Raw genomic sequence first — 25248 nt, forward strand, 5'->3', positions numbered from 1 at the left:
CCAAGTGCTGCTTCTCTTGGGGAAAGCCAGGGGTCAAGACCAGTGGCCACAGAAGGGGCACGCAGACTGTTCGGGGAGCCCTGGGTTACTGGATCTGACGGGGGAAACACCTGGGCCTAGAACCTGGTCCAGCAAGGCTGGTTCCTGGCGACGTCTTCAGACATGGGTCTGCTGGGCAAGGCGGCAGGCTACGGCAGTGACCAGGGCTGCACCTTTGCCGGACCCGTCCTCCGACTGCAGGAAGGTGACCACACAGCGTGGGGCCAGCTCCTGCACTGTGGCTGCCACCTGAGAGGAGAAGCTGCGAGGGGGAGGGGCTGAGGTGAGCTCCGGCCGGCCAGGCCCCCTTGGTCAGGCCACCTCCCCAGCCCAGCACCCGGACTCACTGGGGGTGCAATTTGTAGAGGGTCCCATCCACCCCCACAGACACGGTCAGCTCTTCCAGGCCCCGGTTCTCACGAATCTTCTCCACCACGGCAGCCACACCTGCCCCACAGAGCTGGGCAGCCCGCTGGGACACAGCCTGGCACACCTCCAGGACCATCAGGGCATCGTCTGTAGTCAGGGGCAGCCCCAGATCCTCCAGGATGGCTCGGACCTGCCTCAGGGCCAGGCTGTCACTGGGGATGGGAAAAGAACAAAGCACAGAGAAGCGGATCCTGCATTCACTACCCACGTCTCTCGTGGCTTCTCCCTCGTCTGGGGTGCACCTCCCACCAGCAAGCTTTTCAGCCACAGTGGACAGAGACTCCTGTGGGAGGTTGAAAGAGTTAACGTAGACTTCAGGCACCTTTCAATCTCAGAGAGGAACTTGGTTTTGAAGATGTCCCTGGTCTGAAGATGCTGGGTCTGCTGGCCCCGGAAGAGAACTCCAAGGCTGGTCAAATGCAAGAGAACATGGCGGACAATCTCCCCCAGGTACATGCCACTGATCATCTTCTCAAACCTGCATGAAAGCATGTCTGTGCGTAGGGCAGGAGGCCCTACCAGCCCCCTGCTAGGGCCAGCCCACACCTCTGCTTGCCGGGGTTGATGGATGCCTCGTCCACACGTGCATCGAAGCAGGTGCTGAGCGTGTCCAGAGAGCCATCATCCCCAAAGGCACCCCACTCCATGTTGATACACATGTGGCCAGAATCCCCGGCCACACCTGCCACATTCTGGAGCTCCTCCATGTAGCAGGCATTGGTTCCAGTTCCTGCAGAGAGAGCAGACAGGGTGGGAGCCATTGACTGACGCAGAAAAGGCCCCAGCAAGCCCTTCCTACACTGAGAGGGCAAAATTTGGCCTCATTCCCTACCTCTCAGTCACCCCCTGCTCACAACTGTCCGAGGTCCTGGTCCTGCCACCTTCCTGACATCTCTGCCACAGACCCTCCAGCATCAGATCCTACACGTTGCCACGACTTTGAAGCCTCCCCCCCACCACCACCTGTGTGTGTATCATGCGACCCCACCTGCTGCTACAGTGTCCTCCCATTAGGAGGTATGTGACAGGTCCCTGCCTGCAGGTGACAGCCCAAGCTCCCCGAACTGGCCTTAAGCCCTTGAGTCAAACTAGCAGGTAGGGCCAGGAGCTGAGAACTAAGAGAGGACTCAGACAAAATGAGGCCCACGGTTGCCACAATGTGGCAATGAGCTGGGCAGTGAGCAGCCAACTCTAACACTGCGTTGCAAAGAAGAGCACTGTGCGGACCCTGAGGACAGGTGAGTCTTTCAAGGTCAGGGGAAGCTACAGAGAGGAGGTGACATTTGTATTTGAAGGCAAGAAGCACAGAAAGGAAAGGCATGCCAGGCAGAGGGTACACCCTGGGTGAAGACCTCTCCCTCCTCTCCCCAACACTCGGGCAGCTCCAGGCAGGTGGTCTCCTGGATGGGCCCACCTGGGACTCCTCCAGCCAGTTGTTTAGTCTCAGCGTCTCTCACAAAGCCCCAGATCTAGGAGACCACAGCAGGCCTTGTGTCCCACGAGGCCAGTGCCAAAGAGCAGTGGGAATCCTCCCGCAGCGAACTGCATCCTTTCTCCCCAGCTTTCTTTTCAAGTGCCACTCACACTGCATTCTCAGCCTTATCACCCTGGCCTGGAGAGCCAGACTCATCGCTCTCTGACTGACGCCAACGGATGGTCAGTTCTCAGAAGGCAGAGATTTCCCCTTCTTGTCCTGTCCCTTCATCCGTCCCTCACAGGGTAAGTGATTAACATAGACTTAAAATCATGGACTTCCTGCAAGAAATGCAGCACTCCATCTCTATCCCCGGCCCCACAGTTCCTAGCATTGAGTGGAACTGGGGCCGGGGGCCAGCCATCATGCCAGGCACTGCCCCTCCCATTGCATCCTCATGACCCCTTGAGCAGGCATTCTCCATCTCAGAGACAGAAAAAGAGGCTCTGTGACTTGCCCACGCCCCACAGATACACGTGGCAGAGCCAGTATTTCCACCCACATCTGTATAACTCCAAAACTTAGATTCATTGAACAGAAGACCAAATGGACTCTTTGAGAGCTTAAATGACTGTAAGACAGTAGCTGAACTGAGCTGGACCCTCTTGCCTGATAGAGGCCCCCGGGTCCCTGTCGGATCAGATGGGGATACTCCCTCAGCCCCCAAGCCAGGCAGCATCTGAGTCAAGGAACCCAAGGAGGCGGTGCATTATAATCAGGCAGTAGGGCCCCTCCTCACCAACAATGAGGCCGACCTCGCAGCGGGGATCCTCATAGCCACAGGACATCATGGTCCCCACCGTGTCATTGACAATGGCAACCACATTCAGCTCCACTGCCTGCACACAAAAGGATGCTGCTAGTTGCTGGGCAACGTGGTCGTCACGGCAACTGGTGCTGGACCCAAAGGTCTCTACTGCAGAGGGTCCCCCTGTCACAAAGCCAGGGACTCTTTGCTCCCCTCAAGGCCTGCTGCAAGCCCCAAAGCAACCTTGGAGGCAGACCCCTTACCTGTCTGCGCCTGATGGCTTCCCGCAGCAGATAGACAACATCTTGGCCCTCGCAGTCTGTTGCTTTAAAGCCCTTCGTCCAGTTTAGGAGGATGCCCTGCAGTGGGACCAAGGTGGGGCAGGAAGCTGGAGGTGCCCTGAGTCTCACTCTGTCTCTTCAAAGCTTGCATCACCTCAGTGTACACAGTATCTCCCTCCTGGCAGGATTCCCTGTCCACTATGTCATGAGGCTGAGGACTCTGCCCTCTGCACCACCCACACACACACACACTCCCTGGGAGGCTTCTGGTATGAAGCGACCTATTAATAAGTACCAGATCTGCGCCTTCATTACTAGAAGCCTCAGTGGGCCTGAGGGTCTGGCCATTTTAAGACATTTACAAAGGAATGGCTCTTTGTAATTGGGTTGGGAATGAACAGAGCTGGTAGTGTGAGCACTACGTAGGTATAAAAAAGAGGCAGGCCCCAGATCCTACTCTTTCAGAAAGAACTAGCAAGAACTATGGGAATGGAAGGAATTTTCAGAGTTAGGAACCAAATACAACAATGGGAGATTGTCTGGCCTGCTCCAGATCTGAGTGAAGGACGAAGAGCAGAGTCCCAACACAGACACCTGGGCCAGGTGGGAGGGGACAAGACTGACACACCTTCGCTGCAAAACGGCCTTCACTATGACCTGAGTGACGCAGCCTGGCTTTACTTAGGGCCGTTCTTTTCTTAGTGTGCTTCCGAGGAGGGAGAAGCTGGATCATGCAGCACCATTAGGAGAAAATGAATGTTCTGCCCAGAGGAGGGGAGAGCAAATTGGGGAATCTTTGCAACAGGAGATTTTAGAAAAATTCACCATTTCCCCCAGTATAGTTTCCTTTTACCCTTTAGCCATGTAACAACAGATAGTATTCTATACTCATTGTCTCAAAAGCAGAAACCAAAGAAGAGAAGACAGTCTAGAGGAGACCAGATCGTGATTAGTGGCAAAACTTCCCTGCTCCTAGACAAGAGAACCCCCGCCCCCACCCCCAAGCATCGGGGAAGGGACAGGTGTGGAGGGCAGATCTGGCCAAGCCAAGTTTTGGATAACTTCTGAGACAGGGGTCCTATGTCCTTTGCTATGGGGGAGGGGAGGAGACAGGGATTTGGGCAATCTGAGGAGGCCTCTTCTCCCCTGCTTATGGACTGTGGAGTTGCCAAGACCCACAAGAGGAGGAGGCAGAGTCCAGACTGCTGGGGTCTGGGTGACTCCCTGAATGCCCCATGTCCTCCCATTCTGAGCACAATGGATGCAGTACAGCCAAGATGGGCCCCTCCATTGAAAAGGGATCCCCAAATTAATAAGCATGATGTTCCCACCCCCAAAAAACACTGTGGACTCAACACAGTTATAGGAAGTGAGGAAGACAAAGTTTCTTACATAAACGACTGTGCATACCGAGTCCCGCATGCTCCGCCTACTTTTAAAATCATCAGGTGTGTGCACATAGCTTAGCCTGGAGTGGAGCAGACCCACAGGAAGGCCCTGATGGTTACTTGGTTCAGAGGATCACCACGTAAAAGAAAGCTGAGGACAGCGTCTGAGGAGTGACAGTGGGAACAGAGTGCCAGGACTGTGGGACAGATGAGCGTAGGCGCACAACATGATGGCACCCTCAGAAAGCTCCTGGCAAGAGGCTTTTTAGCAGAAGAGACTCCTGAGCACCTGGCCCAGAATTCAGGAAGGAGCTGGCCCCATGGGACGCCCCAGTGAGGGAGTCAAGTGCTCTTGTGGAGACATCCAGTCCCAAGCCAGGCTGAGAAGACGCAGCCAAGCCAGGGAGGGGAGAAAAGGCTAGTGGCCCTTCGGAGGGAGGAACAGGTGGCTCCTCCTGTGTCAGGGGTGCATTGCTAGCACTGGAGGTGACACAGTCCACAGTCCCCGCTCAGTCCATATCTGGGAAGACGCCCAGACGTCACCCAACTCTTTCCCCCTGCCCAGTAGCTGCCCCCAGGGGCCAGGTCTTGATCCCAGGCCTCTTCAGAGTCCTGCATTCCAGGCCACTTCACACACCTGGGGGGACTGAGCTGAGTTCAGGCCCAACCCAGCAGGGCCTCAGCTGCTGCCCCAGCTGGCCCAGGACACTTGAGGCCTCTCATTGGCCTCCTACGCACTCTGGGAAAGGGATGTAGGGGCAAGCCCCCAGGGATGACTACTCCTGGTCCTCCCTTCCTTACCTGGTCCAGGCCAACCTGCTTGCAAGGGAAGGAGAAGGTAAAACCCAGGGGGAGACTCTGCCCACTCAGGCCCTGCTTCTGCTGGAAGTCCACAATGCAGTCCACGATGTGGTCGAAGAGCTGAGGGACAGGACAAGTCATAGTGTAGGCCACCTCTCACCGCCCCCATCCTTCCCCACCCCTCACCTTCTGGCCCAGGCTGTGGGTACCTCCTGGCCAGAGCCCTGGGCCACACACTCAGGGATGGAGTAGACCTGGTTGGTGATCTGCACGCCTCCTGTAGCCACGCGCACCAAGAGGACCCGAAAGTTGGTCCCTCCAAGGTCCAGAGCCAAGAAATCCCCTAGTTCTGTGAGTACAGAGACCCTCAGTGCCAAGACAGAGCTGGTGGCCCAGTTACAGCACACTGGGGAACTCCCAGGAGCCTGTGTCCCAGCCCACACTCAGTCCAGGTCCTCACCGCTGCCGTCAGGTGTGGCCCGGACATAAGTGGGCAGCATACGGAGGGAGGAGGCCTCCCCTTGGAGCCCCTTGGCCATGGCCTCTCGCATCTGTGTCTGCACTGCTGCCAGCTGCTCTCTGCTCAGCCGGAATGGTGCCAGGGTCTCCTTCAACAGGCGCCGGTGGGCAGCCAAACGGGCAGCCACAGCAGTCACCATTGCCACGCCCTGGCCACCCCCATCCACAGAGGGGATGAAGGAGACATCACATTCTGGGGCCAGGAGCATCAATGTGTCCTGCAAGATGCTGAGGAACCTATGTAGACACATACCGGGCACGCCCTGGCTTGGTACCCAGCCCCGAGCCCCGGGGCCTATTGAAGCCGTGGGCTTCATTACTTCAAATCAATTCAATTCTAAATCCATCTGTGCAACAATCATATGCCCAGCACCCCAGCAAATCCCTCCCTTGCACAGTCAAGAAAAACATCCTTCTCTCTTCTGACCTCATCTGGCCCGCTCACACTGCTTGGGTGCCATTCGTACCCACCGTCCCACACCCTCCAGGTGACACCATGAGCATAATGATGCTCCTGCTACCTGCTCCTGCAAGCTAATGTGGATCCTCAGTACCTGGGGTGCCGCTCAAACACTCCACCTCCGGTGGCCACAGCAATCTGAAGCGTCTGCTGTTCCCGGCTGTGCTGGAGGCGAGCGAGGACAGCAGCCAGGGCAGCAGCACAGAGCTGGGCAGCCCGAGTGCACACGGCCACACACACCTGCTGCACGAGCCTGGCATCCGAGGCCCCCACGCTCAGGCCCAGGTCCTGCAGCACAGCCTGCACACGGGCTGCCCCGGCAGAGGAGCTGGGGGGACAGGATACCACTTTGGGGCTCAAGTAGCCTGGCGCAAAACCCCACGGCTCTGTTTTGGGCAGAGCTATACCCCCACCTTCCCAGATGAGAGCCCTTGGTGTGAGCCCGCTTCCCTCCCCCACTCACCTGCCCATTTCAGCCACGTGGGACAGGAGGATGCTGCCCTGGCTCAGCAGGGTGGAGGAGGTACAGCCGCCAAAGAGGACCCCACGCTCAGCCAGGTGAACTAGCACCAAGCGCACCAGCTCGCCCAGGTACAGACCCCCAATCATCTTCTCAAACCTGCAAGCAGGAAGGGTTGCTAAGCCCTGAGTTCACCTGGCCCCACCTTCAGCTTACTTTGGAGTCCCTAGACTAGAGGTTCCAGAAGCAAATGGCCCCCGAGGAAACAGGTGTGTATTTACCCAGAACCTGCTGCAGCCTTTCTAACTTAGGTAGGCCACAGGGGGCTGCTGAGGGTGGCTCAACCCGCAGGAAGACAGTAGACAATTTACTCAGCTACCCCTACTGCCCAACCTGTCAGGGCTGGCCAGGGTCAGGAATAAAGGAAGTGAAGGGTTGAAAACTCTGGGTTCTAGAACCTTAAACCCTTCCTTCCTTGAGAATGTTGAGGGCCCCCCAAGGAGTAAGCTGGAGATCTTCAAGTGAGAAGGGATGGGGCCTCACCTCTGAGCACCAGGATTCAGGGACTGGTGGTCCAGGGTTTGGTCGAAAATGGTCAGCACTGGCCCCAGAGCCTTGTCATCACTGAAGGAGCCCCACTCCACACTGACACAGACACGGCCCCGGTCCTCATCCAGCACCGCCACATGCCGGGCCTCCTCCATGTAACAGGCATTGGTGCCGGTGTCTGGCAGGGAAGACCCCATCAGGACCTACCTACCAGGCAGCCACGCACACACCACCACCCACCATCACAAAAGGCCACAGCTCACCTACAACGAGACCGATCTCACACGGCCCAACCCCTGGTTCACAGCCCATCATGGTGCCCACCGTGTCATTCACCACGGCAACCACATTGATGCTATAGGCCTGGACAATGGAGAGGGCAGAGGTCATAGCCAGCCTGGGGGAGCAAAGCAGAGAACCCGGAGGATGGACAGGCCTGGGTTTTCAATGGCGATGCCCAGAGCTCAGTCAGTACACACGTGTGACCCCATGACACAGGCCGCAGGTTCTCCCACCCGCCCCTTCCACACCCCCATGGCTTCTCCACACCCAATTCAGTCATCACCTCCAGAATATCTGTCTCCGCACAGGATCTAGGTGACGTGAGCAAGCATGGCACCTCAAAGACAGCACTCCAGATACCTTCTGCATAGGGCCTCCTCCTGGCCTGACTCCCCAAGTCTGTTCCTCCCAGCCCTGACTTCTGCCACTCTCCCGCCATAGCAGTGAGTCCAGACAGAGCCCTTTCTCAGGCACACAGAGGGGCTCCCGCCCCTCTTTGAAAGGGTCTTCCTGCACAGTGCCAGCATGCACCTGGCAAACTGATCCTTCAAGGCCCTTCTCTGTGGTGGCACAGCCAGCACACCCGCCATCACTGGAACCAGATCCTCAGCAGGGATAACCTGCCATTGGCATCCTTTCCCCACTACATGACGCATCACGTCATTTCACCTTTGTTTCCACAAGGGTGCTAAACATTTATTTGACTTTTCTTAGCCTCAGTCTCACAACCTACAAAATGGGAATGGATGCAGCATTTACCTCAGGGTTAAACGGGATAAAGAATATAAACAGGAAAGGAAATCAGGGCTTTCCAGAAGCACTGGCATTGCCTCCGTGTACTGGCGTGGTCCACATGGGCAGCCCTCCCAGCACCCTGCCTGAACTCACCCCCTGCCTCTGGATGGCCTCTCGCAGCATCTGGACCACATCCTGGCCTTCCACACCACTGCATTTAAAACCTTTGGTCCAGGAAATAAGGGTGCTCTGGGGAATGCAAAGCCAGGTCACTCCTCCAATAATCTTCACAGGGGCTGCCCATCACAGCCTCCACCATGCCCACGCTGCCTTACCCTGTCCAGGCCTGTCTGGTGACAAGGGAAGGGAAAGTTGAATCCAAGTTGCAGATCCTGTTTACCCAAGGGGAGCGTATCCAGGAATTCCGACAGGCAGCGGGAGGCAAAATCAAAGAGCTGTGGGAAGGGTGGGGAGCTCAGCTTTGCCCACTGGAGCCCCAACTGCCCAGCAGGGCTCCAGGGGTTAAGCACTTAGCACTCACCTGCTCCCCAGGACCTAACATCACCTCTTGGGGAATCATAAACTCCTGGCTTTGGGGCTTCATCCTAGGCCCTGCAGTGCCTGCTAGGGTCACCCACAGCACACGTAGCGAGGCTCCTGTGGCCCCCAGCTCCAGCACCAGAAAGTCTCCTTGCTCTGGGGGCAAGAAGATCACAAGCTCACAGCTCGCAAGACAGACCTCCGCCTGACTGAAATGCCCCGTGCCCACAGTCTGGACAAGGGACTTTAGAGATGGGCATGGGCATAAGGAACATCCCCCATTTCTAGATCAGAACATTTTGCCCAGGCCCGGCCACCTGTCTTAGTCTATGCCACCCACCAGTGCCATGTGGGGTGGACCCCACATAGGTGGGCAGCATCCGGACCGTCGAGGTGTTGCTGGCCTGCCCCCTCAGTGCTTGCTCCATGGAGGCCAGGAGGCTAGCTTGGATCTGCCGCAGCTGTACACCTGTCACCATGAACTTCTGCAGGCACTCCTGCACCTGGGGAGAGGCAGGACGACATGTGGACCCTAGTTGTTTGGCCTAGCCCTGCTTTCCCGACTCTAGCCAAAACAGAGGTCCAGAACGCTAGTCCTATTCAGCTCACCCCCTCAACCCCTCACCAAGCCAGACCAGAACTCATCCCTTGATTTCCCCAAGAGCTAGTGAGTGCCCTATCTGAGTCCTCTGGAGCCTGGCTGGTCAGTCTCCTGGGTACCTGTCCACCTCCTGGACTCTCCATACACACCAACTCTCTTCAGCTCACGTCTTCAAAATGCTCCTTTCTGGAGGGAGGGCCCGCCTGCCGCTCCTCCTGCTCCATTCTCTCCTGGCTCCTGCTCCATTCTCTCCTGGCTCCTGCTCAGCTCTCTACTTCCCCGTCCCCTTCTTTGAATTTGAGGTTTGGCAAGGCCTCTCCAGATCTACTCCGGCTTGCCAGCACCTAGGCAGTTGTTTTTCGTGAGCAAGTGAGTGAACAAACGTGTGAATGACTTTCAAGTTCAGGTGCTTCCCTCTCCCAATCCACTCAGCTGAGGAGCCTGAGCAAGCCCAGCACAGGAGAGTGTGGAGCCACCCCTCCCATCAGCCAGCTGTCCTTCCGCAGCCCGTGTGCGCTGCGTGTCCCACCCAGCCTGTGCTGGTAGAGCTCAGGCTCCAGTGAAGGGGCAGAAAATAATATAGTTCTGCCGGGAATGGTAAAAAAGATAGGCAAATTAAGTGAGAGTGGACAGGAGGTATTTGGGGATCTTGGTAAAGACAGGTCTTCCTGCCTCCCTGAGAGGTAGCCTGAGTGAAGGAAGGGAACAAGTCACTGGAAGATCTAAGGGAAGAGCATAAAGGGTTTTTCTGCAGAACAAGAGGATGGATTTGGGGTAAGGCAGGGCCAGGAGGGGAGGGATGCGGAGAATGCAACACCACGTTCTCCAATGGAAGCCTGAGATGGGGAAGCTGCCATCTCTGGGTGGAAAGCAACTCGAGGGGCCTCGGGCCCACCATTAAAGCGGCCCCTGTGGCCTCCCTGTGTCTGCTGGGGACTCACAGCCCTGTGACTTCATTCTCCAGGGCCTAGCCTTACTCCGGGCCCCCATCTGCTGTTGCCTAGAGATCCCATTCCTCAGATGCCTTGGGACTTCCAGCCAAGTAACTACTCAGGAACACAGTAATGAGTCAGGGAGAGGCAGCTAAGAGAGCTGGGAGATGGAGGAGATTCAGTCCTACCCTTGCCTTAGGGAGGGAATGGAAACACCTCAGAGGCAAGTGAACCTAAGTGGAGTCAGATATATCCTTCCAAGTTTATGTCATAGCAGATGCTTCTGGTAGCCGTGCGGGATTTGTCCTGTGTTGTGAGGAAACTGAGGCAGAGAAAGGGAACATCATTTGCCTTGCCCAAATTCTAACCCAATTCCATGTGAAATGAAGTCTTATAAAAATTAGCAATTTCACCTGTAAAGAACCCAAAGCTGATGAAATCCACAATGAATAAGAAAATAAGAATAAGAAAACTTATGTCTAATTCTTGGCCCACCAGTTCCTGGCTGTGTTGTCTGGAGCAAATCAAACTGAGAGACTGAGAATACTCAGAAGGCTACACACCAAGATCCCGGTCTGTTCACAGCCCAGGGCCTGCACTCAAGAAGGATTTGTTGATTGAGTGATTGTGGTGGTACAGCAACTAAAGGGGATAATGTATGTGAACGTGTAAAGTGCTGTTCAGATGTGAGGGGTGTTTTATCACAGTTTAATGACAATAGCAGCTCTGGAGAAATCTATGACTTGGGCAAATGGATGTTTTTCTTCTTTTACCTGGGTGCAGTAAAAGGAGCAAGAAGTAACTGGGAGATGGGCAGAGACCACAAAAGATTCCGGAGGGCTTCCCGTGGCTGAATCTGATGGGTATGAAGTGGCCAGGAGAAGCTACTAAAATCCTCCCCCTAGAAGAGCGAGGGGCAAAGACTCAGAGAGGCTCAATTCAGTATGACTTCAGTGCTGGCTCCTTGGGGCGACTTGCTGCTTCAGTCAGTCTGCCCTATCACCTTACCTCTCTGAGCAGGTTTTCTCCTCTGTGAAGTAGGAACAAATATAGCACCCACTTCTCAGAGAGGCATGAGACTGAGAAGACAGTAGCTATGAACAGAGGAACAGTGGCTGGCCAGGAGGACACGTTCAGTGAAATATGGGTTCCTTTTCCTCTGCAGGAGAGTCTGGTTCCAAGCAGATCCCAGGATAAAGGGTTTGGGAGGGTCTCTGACCACTCAGCTACACGAGCCTTCTCCTTAGATCACTGTGGGAAGGGGACTTGAAGGAGAGGACTGTGGAGCTGAGGGGGACCAAGATCACAGGGAATTTGGCATCTCTAAAGTTTCCCAGAACCAAAGAAGTTGTCTTTAAACTGCAGGTATGTGTGTTGGTGCCAGCAGGACAAATATGGGACTGGCACAGGGAGAAGGAGGAGGCGACAGACCTTAGAGAGAGAGCCCATTCACGGCGCCTTCCTGTGGCACCAGCTATGGGTTGGTCCCAGAGGAAATGCTACAGGAGGGCCTTGGGCAGCATTGGATCGAGGTGAAGTAGCAGCATGAAATGCAGTGAGCAGTGGTACCCCCACCATTTGTGCAGTAAGACAAGGCCAGCAGAAAACCAGAAAAATAAAGAAATGAGAGGAACCATTTCCTCTCATTTTCCTGGGGGCCTCCTCTATGCAACTTCTTTTTCTCCATTACCTCACTTCATCCTGCAAGGGGTGGTGGGGAGGACTCGATTTTATTTTCCTCCATATGCTGGTGAAGAAACAGAGTACAAGTCGTGAAATGACTTACACAAGTGTTTCCTGCTTGAGGGTGTGGTAGGCATAGGCGTCTACATCTTGGTCAAGATGACAGAAAAAAAGAAACTCACTTCTGAGTCAAACCAAGGTATATGGCCTCTGCTACTAAATCACTTCCAAGTTAAGTTCACCCTGAAATCACCTTTGTGTCTGACTGTGGGGGCTGTGCTCAGAGGGTTGGGGGGTGGGTGACTGGAGATATAGAAAGAAAGGGTCTTAGAACACAGGAAGGAGGAGAGGGAAGACACTGAGAAAGGAAATGGTGAAAACCCCTAAGACTCCTTTCTGGACAGTGCCAACCCACTCCTCATGTGGTAAGGTGGCAAAAACAGTAAATTTAGAACTGAGACACCCTAAGGTCCTTAAACTTAAGCCACTTCATCTCTTCATGAGTCCCCTCTTCGAAAGCTCCAAGATGAGAAGATCATGCCTCCTGGAAGTGGTGTGGCATCTCCAAGAGGTGAAATGTGCGGCTGTGCCATGCTGTCTCTAGCCTATGCTGCCCCTGACAGCCTTGTGTAGGCAAGAGACAGGAGCCCCTGCTGCACTTACCAGCTCAGAATTGTCTGAGGGGCAGGGCAAATCCTTCTGGGGGCAGCCTGGGACTATGTTCCTTCCCAGTGCTCTTGGCCCCATGTTGTCCATGTGATTCCACACGGGGAGGTGGCCACCTATGGGAGCAAAGGGGCAGCTGGATAAACCACTTACTCTGCAAGCCCTAGGAGCCCATGATCTTGACCCTGAAACTTCTTCCTTCAGAAGGTCACCAGGAAGGAAGTTGTGGGCGGAGCTCAGAACCTTTGACCCCCCAAAGAGCCTTTAGTAATCAACCAGAAGGCCCTCATTCTCCAGAAACATATGGAAGGAGAGAGCTCTGGGAAGGTTGAGTTTCCATGCCAAAGCCATTCACCCATTGTTGTTTGCTCATGTTTTCTGGTTCCTGATGCTGTGTCAGATGCTTGAGTACAGACGAAGCAGGCCTAGGTCTGCCTCATCTAGACCTAGACAGGCTCACCGACAATCACAGTACACAGATGGTGGTAAGATGAATGTGCTAGTGTCCTCAAAGCTTTGGAACAAAGGCTGTGGTGTAAGGAGTCAAAGATCTGCTGGAAGAGCAAGCGGGACTATGGAGGGTCTTTATGCCAAGCTACCATGAGTGCCAGCCTGACGATGACAGGGAGGTGTGGGCAGGGATGCTGCAGAAAGGGAACTTTGGGCAAGGCGGTCACCCTTACTCAAATTAGTTTCTTCTGGGAAACTACTCTGGGAAGTTTATGTACAACACAAATTTCAGCTCAAGGGAGGGTTTGGAAGATGCAGCGATGTGGGACTGAAAGAGTCCTGTGCTGAGTCAAGGTCTCTGCAAAGAAGCCACCCTGGGTCCCTCAAGCCCAAAGTCTCAATTCCTTCCTCTCCAAAGGAGGACCAGCGTGGGACAAATGAGATACTGACAGCAGATACTCACTGTGCCTCCCCATTTATTTGGCTGAATTGGAATGGAAACTGGATGGGTTTCAATTTCCACTGCCATCACAGTTCTTATGAGGATTCAAGGAGTTAATGGTCTCAAAGCCCTTTGCACACACCAAAGAACATTAGAAATGTCAGGTATTTTGCTCCAACTAAAGGTGCTGTTGCCTGAAGTTCCTAAGGGAGCCTTCAGTGAGTCAGGTGTCCTTTAGGAGTGGAGGAAAAAGGGAAATACAGGGAAGGCCCCATATGGGCAGAAAGCATCTGCTCCATTCAGGCACCTGCCCCTCTCCCTTGCACAATGAAGCTAGGAAAAGGACCCTTCCCACCCATGGAGCCTTTCCCATGGGTTTGCCTCCCTGTGGTCCCCTGTCCCAGGCTTTTCCTCAGTCCCCATCCTATGGTCCTCTCTCAAGCATGTAAGATCATGAGCATTCTCTTTGCTCAAAAATTCTCTTATCCCTTGGCTTCAAAAGTCATTCTCTCCTGGGCCTTCTTTCTGGGCACCTAATCATCTTTTGTCAGTAACTCCTATCTGATCACCTTAAACAATGAGGAGGTCATAGCCCTCCTCTCCACATTACCTCTTCATCTCACTCACCCCCAAGACTTTAGAAAAACCTCAGTATGAGGGTCCACATATCTACGCCCCATCCTGAGCCAAATCTTAAATTTCAGTGACCCGCTGGCTCTCACCATCTGGATGCTAGACAGGACCCTTACTCAATAGTCAATGTCACATGCTTTTTCTCTTTCACTTTCCTTTGACACTTCTCTTGACCTCCTCTTTGGCTGAAGGCATCAAGGCTGCTCACTCCAGCCCTGAAGCCCTCACATCCTCTCTAGGAAATCAGTTCCAGGGCTGTCAGGGCTCCCATGTGCCCCATCCCCCATGCCCACCTCCACTGCCCCGGACCTTCCTCCTATCTGAATCTTCCAACACCGCCTGACTGATGCTTCTGTCCACTTCCTCACACTACCAGCTCCCAACATATCACCAGAGTGACAGTGCTAAAATGTTATCATGAATTTTATATCACTCCCCCGGTCTCCCTCCCCTTAGAAAGGAAGAAAACTTTGACATTGTGCTCTGCAGGGAATACCGTGCAAAACTTTGTCATAGCATTGCAGCCCTTCCCTGTGTCCTCAGCTGCCCCGTCGTCCCCTCTACACTCCAGACGCCATGGCTGCCCAGTCTCCTGCCACGGAGCCTTCATCCATGGTGTTCCCTGGGTCTAGAACTACTGTGTCTGACTCACCCGCGCACCTTCAATGCCCAGCTCATGTTTTGGCACAAGTAGGTATTAGTGGCACTCCTATCGGTTTGAAAAACTGAGGGCAAGTGGTGAGGTGTAATACCAAGAAATCTAACAAATCTTCCCAAAGATGCTTTTATCCAGCCTTTCCACATCTGCCAAATGGGAAAGCTTATTTCCCCAACATTACAGATCAGTTTCAAGGATGAATGGGGTAACTGAAGCACTTACCTTTGGAAAGGGCCAAGGGTTGCCCATGTGAACTTCTATGTTCCTTTCAAGGCCCAGCTAGCTCCCTCATTCATTCACTCTTAGTCACTCCCTTTTCCCTTCAACATTTAGTTGGCACTTCTATCCGCCAGATTCTGCAGCTTTCCCCAAGAACCCCCAGTGTTTACTTTCTCAGGAAATGTATTCATTTGTTTCTTCTGAGAGAGAAACAGCTGAGAGCCCTGTAGCGAGGGCCTCGTATCGCTAGCCCCCCACACCTAGAATCCAGCTCAGGATCTGCTGAAGTGTGGCCTCTTGGTTTTTAACTCTGAATCAGCTACATGGAGTAAGCCTTCCTTCTGAAAAAGGAAGGAACCCCTGCTATGGATGAAAGCCACCCAAGAGAACCAGCTGGCTTAGTCTCTCCAGACTCCACTCCTCTATTACAGGCCAAGCAGAAGATTTGAGGGTGAGAGGCAGGAGCAGAGTCAGACAGAAATCTCTTACCAGGGAGAAGCAGCAGTTGGTTGCACTCCTCGAGTCTAAGCTCTTTTCTCTCAATGTGAGACAACCCAATGTCCCAGATAGCAGCTCAAAATAAAATTCACTGGTGACCTGAGTTACAGTGTTTCCAAGTCCCACCCTATTCTTGCACCACCACTTACTAGGCACCAGCAATTCATGAAGTTGCATTTCCTTTTCAGTTTGCCCTCAGAGGAGCCTGAGATAGGCAGGGCCATGATGCAAACAAGCAAATGACCTCGAGAAGTTGGAGCCCTAAACTGGCCCAGGGATCCTGAACTGGAAGTGATGCTGGGGATTTCGTTCATTTACATTCAGTCTGAATTTTGAGGAGTGACTCACCCTGCAAAGGGGATGTAGGACCTGAGCCTGGGAAAGATGCCGTGCACTAGTGGTCCAAAATATGGAAGTACTAATGAGACCAAGGCAATGTGGAAACATAAGATTAAGAGACTAACTCTGCCCTACATTGGTCAGGGCAAGCTGAGGAGCTGTCTTGAACAGCATTATGTTGGCAGAAATGATGCTGGACTGAGGGAACATACAAAATAAACCATGGAGCCCAAGGCACTTTCATGAAATGGAGTACAGATCCAAGGGCCTAAAGTGGACACGTGGGCTGGTGCATGTAGTGTCAGAAGCCTAGCCACACTGGGTGTATACTTTCTTCTGTCTTCACACTGATAGTTCTCGCCCATCCACCCAAGTTCTGCCTTCTCCTCATTTCCATCTATTGAATTATCTTAGGGACAAAGCTCACAGGTGAGAATGAATCCATCCAAGGCTGAAGTTTCCAATGAGGGATAGGAGGTAGTTTAGTATAGTACAGAGAGCATCAGGTCTGGTGCTAGACATGCCTGCTTTCAAATAACATCCCATTTACCAGCTATAAGACCTAAGGCAAATTTCTTCACTTCATGAGCCTCAGTGTTCCACAAAGAACACAGCCTAGTATCTCCACAGGATTTGCCTTAGGCTGGGTCCTCCAGAAGCACACCTACCTGAATACAGATAGGTTAACCTGAAAGTGATCCAGGCCAGGGTTGGGATAAAATGGGGTGACTTAATACAAAATGTAAAGGCCCCTCTGAGTTCACACAGTGCCCATACATAGACCTATGAATGAAGGTATCTCAGTCTAGACCTAGCCGATTTAAGAAGCACTGACAGGAAAGCAAAAGGAAAGGAAGGAAGTCAAAATGATAGACAATGTTAAAATTGCTGTTGAGAGCCACTAAGGCTTAATCTCACAGGGAAACTCTGGGAGAAGGTAGAACAGAGCCAACTGGGAGTGACCTTGAGAGCTGAGAGGGGAAGTATTTATCCTCCAGTTTCCATCTTTCTAAGGCTAGGCGCTGTCTCAAGGGTCCTAACCCCCAGCACTCCCAGCCTGTGCCACACACAAGCCTAGAGAAGTACAAAAGCAGACTGTTGCAGGTTCTTATTGGACCTATTGGTCTTCTGGTGTATAATAGAATGGCAAGTGTCGAGGAAAACAGATAAGACACAGCCTCTGCCAGATGGATGTTTTAAGGATAAAATGAAACAACACAACCACAGTGCCTAATATACAGATGCCCCTTCTCTTTCCTAATTTGTGGCGACTGCTTGTGAAGTTCAGAGAGCTCTGTAGTTCTCCACGAGTTGGCAGCACCAGCACAACTGCTTCTCATCTTTTGAAGGAAATGTAAAGAACCCCCCAGAGGCCCTAGGAGAACTCTTAATGCCCAGGACCCAAGCTTGCCTTGGAAGGCTGGCAGCTGATGGAGCCAAGGCCAGAGGGCTCACTCCGCCAAGAACATCTACACCTCATCCCTGGCTTTTACGCTCATTCTAACACTACGTATGGACATGTAACATTAGCATCATGTTAGTAACAACGCTGCCACTTACTCACCATCTCTAATGTGACAGATACCACATTATGACTTTTCCCACTTTATGGACAAGGGAATTAGGTCTCAGGGAAGTTAACTTGTAGCAGATGCAGGGGTTCACTCAGGCTGATGTGATACTCTTTCTACTTACTTCACTGTCTCATTAATGCCCCTCCCACAGGACTAGTGGCACAGGAAAGTTAAGGCAAATATGCAGCCTTCACAATTGACCACCCCCTTGGGTGGGCAGCAGTACAGGGCAGTAGCTGCTTCCGCTTGGTTCCTGTTAGCTATTCCTGTTCCTGTTGATCTACAATTTCCTCCAACAATTTGCTATTTACCTATGTTCTAGGGAAACTGCTCAATTTTAAGCTAAATAATTCACTTTCTAGAACCAGCCATTTCCCTTTTCTTATCTACAGGCAGAGATAAACATACTATATCCTGTTTATAGAGCTCTACCTCCAATAGATTGCTATTTAATGAGAGACAAGACTAGTAAAAGTTAAGCTGATGAGACATAACTGATAAATTACTTTTCACTGGAAAGAAAATAGGAAAATAATCAATACTAGTGTCAAAATACAGTGTTTTCTTTAGGACTGAAGTGGCCTCATTGCCATGGACAAAAAGTGGCTTTATTTGTTCCTCTATGCATGTGTTTCTTTATCTGAAAACTTGGGGGGATAATAGCTATTTCACAGGGTTACCACAAAACTACAGTGGTTGCTTAAAAAAAATTCTTGTGTGGTGGCTGTACCATCCCACACCAAGACATGAAAGGAACACACAGTGGCTGCCAACCCTGCCTTCTACTAACTCTGTGCTTGTGTACAAAGGCACCATGGCAGGCAGCTGTGCCTAAAGGCTAGCCTAGGCGTTCCATTCTAGCTACCCCTGAGCGCCAGTCTAGCACTGACTTCATTATCAGGTTAAAATAAAGGAACCAATATCTGACTTAATACATCAGAAGTTAGGAAGTCTGAGTGGTATCGCTGTTGATACCATCCTAGGATCCTTTCCTGGTCAGTAGTCCTCTATTACATCTTCAAATCAACTGGAGCCCATGCTGGCTTTCTTAACAGCCATGTCTGATCATGTCCCTTAAGTAGTTTTCCTACCATTCAACATCCTCTCATTTTAGAGACGACTCACATATTGAGGGCCACACATCTCCACTGTGTACTGGAATGTACTGGGCAATATGGTTGAGAATGTATACTTGACAACAAATGTACTAAAACAGAAACTACTTCCTACTGCTGCTATGTCCTTTAAAAAGAAGAGAACCAATCTTGGTTTTAATAGATGAATATTCCTACCATTCCCATTGGTTAATCTAGGGAGAAAAAAAAATAATTGTGTAAAAACTAATAATAGCATTCACTTACAGATTCCTGGGAACTATGGCAGGATAGAGCCCTCAAAGGTTGTGGTCTGGCAGAAAATTCTTAACTGGCTAAGTCAGCAAGAGAAGTGATAGGTCACTGAATGGCAGGGACAACAATAAAAAGTAGGACTCGATGGCACCTTCCAGAATGTCAGAAAAGATCAAGGGACTAACCACACAGGTTAGGAATTGCACCTTATTGACTCAAAGACTACCGGTAGTCTGTCACAAACCAGTAATAAAATGAATTTCATATCATGTAATTTATGTCTGAGAACTAGCTCCACAATTAAAATATTCCCATCCCAAATTCCACAACACAGAGAAAAAAAAAAAAAAAAGGAAAATCTCCATTTTGTTGAAGTAATTTCATACAAACATAGATAAATATATTTAAATTTTCTTTTAAGGATTCAAACAGATTGTTATAAAACAAAATACTATACACAGATATTGGTATAGATTATAGAAAACATAAAAACAAAAATGCTGGATGGGCGCTGGTGGTGAAAACTGTGAGCTGCAACTTATTCAACAAAGAATTGGAGGCCAGTAAGGCTTAATGAACATGGCCCACCCCTACTGCTATTGGCTTGGTCAACCTTGGAATCCAGAAATTCAGGATTTTCTCCTTCTTCCTCTGCCTGCTTTGGTCCTTGTCCGACTACCTGATGGGAAATTAAGTTGCTTTTTGAAGTCCACTAAGCAATCTGTGGCTTCTGATACAGAAACAAAAGACTTGATAGGAGAGTCATTTAAGTCAAGATGTGCAAGGGGACTCTGCATCTCTCTGCTGAAGCCTGCCTCTTCCAACCCTGGTGAGGGCACCCTAGAAAGAAGGGGGAAAATTTTTTAGCTCAATATAGACCAACTACTCAGCACTAAGTATGCATCATGTCTTTTACCATATATTGTAAGTTCACATAAACTTAAGTACTACCATTCTCCTTTCACAGATGAACACATAGGGTAAATCATATACCTAGAGCCACATCAGAAGGAAAGAATGAGAATCCAGACCCCAATTCTCAAGCTATTTGAAATCTAAATCAGAAGACCAGGGCTGGATGTAGGGACAGAGAAGCAGAGACAAGTATTACACAGCTATTGCTCTGCATGCTTTAACACCAAGAGTGAACTGAGCTAGTTACTCAATTCTTAGGCCATTATATGGAGGTGACCAAGTTACACAGGTTCGGTGATTTCTACTTCAACAGTTTGAATATCACACCACACAGAGAAACCAGGACCAGGTCTATATACTTTTCTAGAACTGCTGACAGTCACACATTAACACACATCCCAATTCACCTGAAGGCTCTTACTTCTGAAGGCTTGGCTTTTATCTCTGCATCTGTGATAGGAAAGAAAAATAATGTTTTGAGCAGTGTTGTAATCTGTCGCTTTTCACCGATCATGTGCTTCCTGTGTTCTGGGCACTGCTTTTCATCAGGCTTATCCAGAAAGCCCAGATCCCTAATCAGCAGACCAATGGAATGTGAGCATTAGCATCCAAAAGGCTCAGTCCAAGAAATTCTGAGGTGAATACTTGAATGAACCACTTCAGAATAAATCTACTTCAAATCTGGACTCTAGGAACAAGGAGCTGCCAAGAGAAATGTGCCACCTGCAGAGATTCACAACCTGCTGCTATAGAGGCAGTAGGACATGGAGTTCAGAAAGACTGCCTTTTTATAGTCATCAGAGGCACAATAGATTTATTTGGTAGAAATGAACTATCAGAACTAAATAGTAGGCAAATCTCACCAGGCTTATGGAAAAGCTTCCATTTCATCTGCTTCTAGTGAATTTTAACAACAACTAATAAAGCAGTAATAATAGCAGCTGACATTTATCAACAGTCTACTGACATCAAAGAATATGTTTGGAGTTTACCCTGCAATCTATGAAGTTGGTATTACTAACTATAGGCAATGTTCTTACTAATCCATGTTTCTGCTCCCTAAATAGTAGACCCAGAGAGATAGAATTACTTCCCATAATTCTTCAGGATCACAACTTGGGACATTAAGTTAAATGTAACACATGAATGATGCATAAAACATTAGAAAGGCAGTAATGTCTGTATGTGTAGTCTTCTATGCATGTTCCTATACAAGGTATTTTGAGCCTGTGATATTTCCCAGTTCAACAGGTTATTTTTGAAAGTTCAGATTTTATAAAGCCTGAAATAAAACACATGATGAAAAGAATGAAATAGCACATCTCCTCAACTTCCTCAGGGAAAGATGACTCAATCTGAAATCTCAAAGACTGGTTGACCGGGTCAGATGAACATACACATAACTCCAACAAATACTCAGGAAGTTGGTAGTAGCCATGTTCACTGAAAGGCCTTAGATAGGATCTTAGAAAATTGGTCCTGGAATCCTCACCAGCAGTCTCATGCTTGGACCGTCCCAAGAGATTAAGGAGATGGCCTTCTCTGTGACTTTTTTCCTGTGAGAGTGAAAAATAAAGAGTTATATCTTATGGCAGAGAGACTGAAATATAACTTCCTTGCCCAGATCACACCTATCTCCAAAGAAAAAAGGTATGGGGCACAGCTCTAAGAAAATCTTTTGCTTTCTAATAAATGATGGTGCACAAGTGAAAAGGAAACCATGATAAAGAAAAGCTATCTTTTTTACCAGGACTATTAGCCAAGAATGGTATCAGAGTTCAATCAAATTATTCTACTATATTAAAGAACACTAGCCTTTGACTTCTGATAGATTTGGAGAGATTTAAAACAGAAAATAACAGTTTCAAGATAGCTTCTAGAGACTTCATGATATAAGGATTTAAAAATAAGCCCCCATTCAAAATCGGTATCTCAAAACCATCCTCTTCACGCAGGGGTCCTTCTTTCTTCTGTCATAAAAGCTAACATTTCCCCATGTGATTGTTATGTGACTCAGTCTAGAGTATGGAGTTGCTACTTTATCTCTGATCCAAATCAAGACTTGCTTTTCCTGATTTCTAATCACAAAATCCAGATGTACATCCACCTTGCAGTGACCAGTTATCAGACCCCACAGCTTCCCAAGGTAAGACACCCAAGTTCAACAAAGTTGATCATAGTAATGTTCCTGGCAGTGGAAGTAAAACTGGATATCCTTTCTGGAAAGCAATTTGATGGTATGTCTCAAAGAGTTTTGAAAATGTTTATCTCCACCGTCCTAAGAGTTTCACTTCAGGAAATCTATTCTAAGTAAATAATAAGTGGAACAAAGACTTACTAATGTTTTAAATACTGTCTTATGAATAAGAAATAACTAGAAAGAAAGAGTTTGAATGTTCTATAACATGAGATTAAGTGACCTTTGTATGATATAAACATTAAGAGTATTTTTTTAAATACACCCAAGAAAGTATCTATACTACAATGTTAAGTGAATACACACATACAAATGCACAGATAAGGAGGGGAGGTGTGGCAACTACACTTAAAAACTCAGAAAGAGGCCCTCCCTGGTTGCGCAGCGGGTTAAAGCACTGCACTAAGAAGCTGAAACCACTTCCGCATGAGTTCAATTCCCATCTGCCCCGGAGGAGACCACATGGCGTGGCAGACCTCTCCTGACCCGCCCGCTGCTCCCCTCAGCAGTGTACTTCTTCGATCTGCCTGTTCTGCTCCCCACTCTGTCTCTGGTGAAGTCTCTCACCGCCCCTGAGCCTCTGGCCTGTACCCCAGTTCTGTATGCATAAATAAATAAATCTTAAAAAAAAAAACTCAGAAAGAAGACTGGAAGGACACAAAATGAAGAATGATGTAAAAAAATAACAATAATATATATTTCTTAAAAGACTGGGAGAAAACAGGCCAAAATATTAAGTTATCGTTAAGAAGTTAAATTATGGGTGGTAATTCCCACCCTCAACGATTCTTGTTTAATTTCCCGCAATGAAGATAAATTACTTTTTTATTTAAAAGAAAGTAATTTTGAAAAGCACAAATATCACTTCTAGATAAACAGAAGAGAAAGCAGGAAGAACAGAGGAAAAGAGGTTAAAAAAGAAAAAAATCCAGAAGTGAACTGTGAAGGGTTAAGCAGTTTGTTTATTTGTTTTGCAGAGAAGAACTGGGGTGAAGGTCAGAGGGGGGTAATTCACCAGACACAGAGTAAGGGGCAGAAGAGGTAGATTTTACTGAAATAAACTGCTAAGGGGAGCAGTGAGGAGACAGGAAAGGCCTGCTGTACCATTATGTGGGTCAGCTCCCAGGCTGGGGTGGAACTCAGGCCCTAGAGGTGATGGTGCTGAGATGTTAAGAAAAAAACCCACACATACCTTTGCGTTCTTAAGCTGCTGTTGCTTCCCCTCCACAGTTACTTGTACTCTCTCAATTTCTTCAGACCCATCATCTTTGTCATTCCTTGCAAGTTGGAGACAGGCCTCTACGTGATCCTGATACTCCCTTAATGAGACCAGGGATTTACAGAGATAACACTTTTCATTCCTAGCCAACCAGAAGGAAGAGGGGGAAAAAACAGTTTTTAAAATTTGTTTTTGCCACTGGGCTTCTAGATATATCTCAAATTGTGTTTTTACATCTTAAAGTTATTCTGTGGGGAAGACATGTCAACCAATGCAGATTTGCTCAGCAGGATTGCCAATAAAACTAACCCGCCGCCAATCAAAAGGACTGAGTGATTAGCGGTTTTCCCTGGCTGTTTCTCTGTACCCTGCTGTTGCAGCAGTAGGATGGTAATGAAATCAGCTCTTCTAACTATTTCAAACAATGCTGATTGCTCTTCAGACATAAAATATTCTGTCAAACTCTTCTGAAATTAAGTGTAATAGTTTTTTCAAAGGGAAGTTAAAATTTAGATAGAAAAAGGAGCACCGAAGAGCATTAAATCAAGATGACATTTTTACCAGGGTGGATGAAGTTGTCTGATTAGTAAATCAAGTCTGTCTATATGCTGATTTCCTTAATTCTACAACCTGAAACATCAACTAGGAAGTTACCAAAAACCATGTGGTTCTGGCAAAGGCTTTTTGCATAATTTCATATACACAGCTATTTTTAGAGGAAATTGTGTCCTTGAAGTAAGGTTTATTGTGCATCAGTGAAAATGGAACTACTGGGGACAAAGACAGAAAATGAACGTTTAAGTATTTTCTCTGAGAACTGATGCAGAGCTTGAAGTACAATATCTTAATTAATTCTTGGCCCTTATAGAAAGATACTATTCTCACCAAGGTCCTATAGCTGATAACTTTAGTAGCCAGGTCTGCCAGAATCTTAAAGTCACCTGAGTTGTTTTGGTTTTAAAGATCATCCTAGTTTTAAGTAGCCAAACAAAAATTTCCAAAGCATACTACCTTAGACTTATAGCAAGAGAGATTTGGACTAACTCTAAGGAAGAATTTCTCTGGAGGTGTTTAAAATAAGAGAAATAAAATAAGAGAAAAAATCAAGTACTTAATCATTTGAAAGAATGGAACTTAACTCTGCCTTATGAGAAAAACTAAACTAGTGTACCCTTCAAGGTTTGCCAACTAATCCTAAAAGCATTTATTAATCCCTACTATGTGAGAGACAGCAGCACTATGTGAAAGAAACCTAATAAATTTTGAGTCAGGAAGACGTTGTCAATTCTGACAATGATCTTAACTTTATAATTTATCTGCAGATTCTTTATCAATTTTTTAAAAGTAAGAATAACTATCTTATCAACTTTGTGAGTAATAAAGTAAATGAATCATGTACCACAATGACTGATACATATTCGATGCTCAGCACATAGCTATTATAGTTACAGTTACAGTTATCTCAGATATATTTTATTAGAACCCAGGGATACAAAGCATGAATGAAGACAAGTATCTATCGTCAAATTAACAGCCAGAGACAGAAATGTCAAAAATGGGGAAAAAAGAAAACAAAACTGCAATAGTGTGATGAATACTATGCAATGATAGTAGGATTCCAAAGGAGTAGGCTGTGCTCAAGTGGATTAGGGGAGGCAGCCCTGAAATTTAGGATCTAAGATATGTGTTTCAAATATTTTTTGCCTAATGACTGAATTTTCTAATGTACTACTGGTAACAGGGAGTAGGGTGTGGGGGGGAGAGAAGTATACTTATACATGCCCACACCTTAAGAATGCACTTTCTTAGTCAAGCCAAAACCCACAACCCAAGGAAGTCTTCTGTATTGCCCAACCTTTTGCAACTCAACTTCTATATCATTACATAGCAAAATAGCTCACTGCTTCCTCAAAGCACCAACTACCAATACATAAATTCAAAGAGAACAGAAAGCTAAGAGCAATGTGAAAATGGAGTGGGTGGCAGAATTCTTTTAGGGTGATTAAAAGGGATTCAGAGGCCACCTACACTGACATAAAATGGGAATAAGAAAAAGAAAGGTAGGCATCTAACCAATGAAGCGACTGGAAGACCAAAGGAAACCTGGGTAAGAAGATCTCGTCTCTTTATTCGCTCCAAGCAATGGTTTTGTTGAACAAGAGCTCTAT

The 25248-nt window shown here is 48.7% G+C and overlaps 2 protein-coding genes across 5 annotated transcripts in view; both read right to left on the reverse strand.

The window, feature by feature from the left end:
* HK3 (hexokinase 3 (white cell)) lies at positions 1–15547 on the reverse strand. 3 transcript variants are annotated; one of them, XM_004679554.2, is made up of 19 exons: positions 15479–15547; positions 12585–12703; positions 9046–9208; positions 8707–8861; positions 8501–8620; positions 8319–8414; positions 7412–7511; positions 7143–7326; positions 6603–6758; positions 6234–6467; positions 5621–5916; positions 5370–5509; positions 5161–5280; positions 2954–3049; positions 2682–2781; positions 1015–1198; positions 791–946; positions 387–620; positions 1–301 (listed from the first exon to the last, which is right to left on the reverse strand). In XM_004679554.2, the coding sequence occupies exons 2-19, from the start codon at positions 12675–12677 to the stop codon at positions 157–159; spliced, it is 2772 nt and encodes a 923-aa protein (XP_004679611.2). In that variant the 5' UTR covers positions 12678–12703; positions 15479–15547; the 3' UTR covers positions 1–156. The 3 variants fall into 3 exon arrangements, with proteins under 3 accessions (XP_004679611.2, XP_012577936.1, XP_012577937.1); XM_012722482.1 differs by lacking the exon at positions 12585–12703; XM_012722483.1 differs by lacking the exons at positions 8707–8861; positions 9046–9208.
* Positions 15548–19215: 3668 nt separating this feature from the next.
* UIMC1 (ubiquitin interaction motif containing 1) overlaps positions 19216–25248 on the reverse strand; it is a 117283-nt gene continuing 111250 nt past the window's right edge. For both annotated transcript variants that reach the window (XM_004679254.2, XM_012722750.1), the window contains exons 12-15: positions 23054–23222; positions 21157–21220; positions 20072–20114; positions 19216–19589 (exon numbers count right to left, since the gene is read on the reverse strand). In XM_004679254.2, the coding sequence (XP_004679311.1) occupies positions 19379–19589; positions 20072–20114; positions 21157–21220; positions 23054–23222 (487 nt within the window). In that variant the 3' untranslated portion in view covers positions 19216–19378. The remainder of the gene's footprint in view (positions 19590–20071; positions 20115–21156; positions 21221–23053; positions 23223–25248) is intronic.

The sequence above is a fragment of the Condylura cristata genome, unplaced genomic scaffold (assembly GCF_000260355.1).
Source record: "Condylura cristata isolate star-nosed mole 26May11 unplaced genomic scaffold, ConCri1.0 scaffold00008, whole genome shotgun sequence".
NCBI classification, from domain to species: domain Eukaryota; kingdom Metazoa; phylum Chordata; class Mammalia; order Eulipotyphla; family Talpidae; genus Condylura; species Condylura cristata.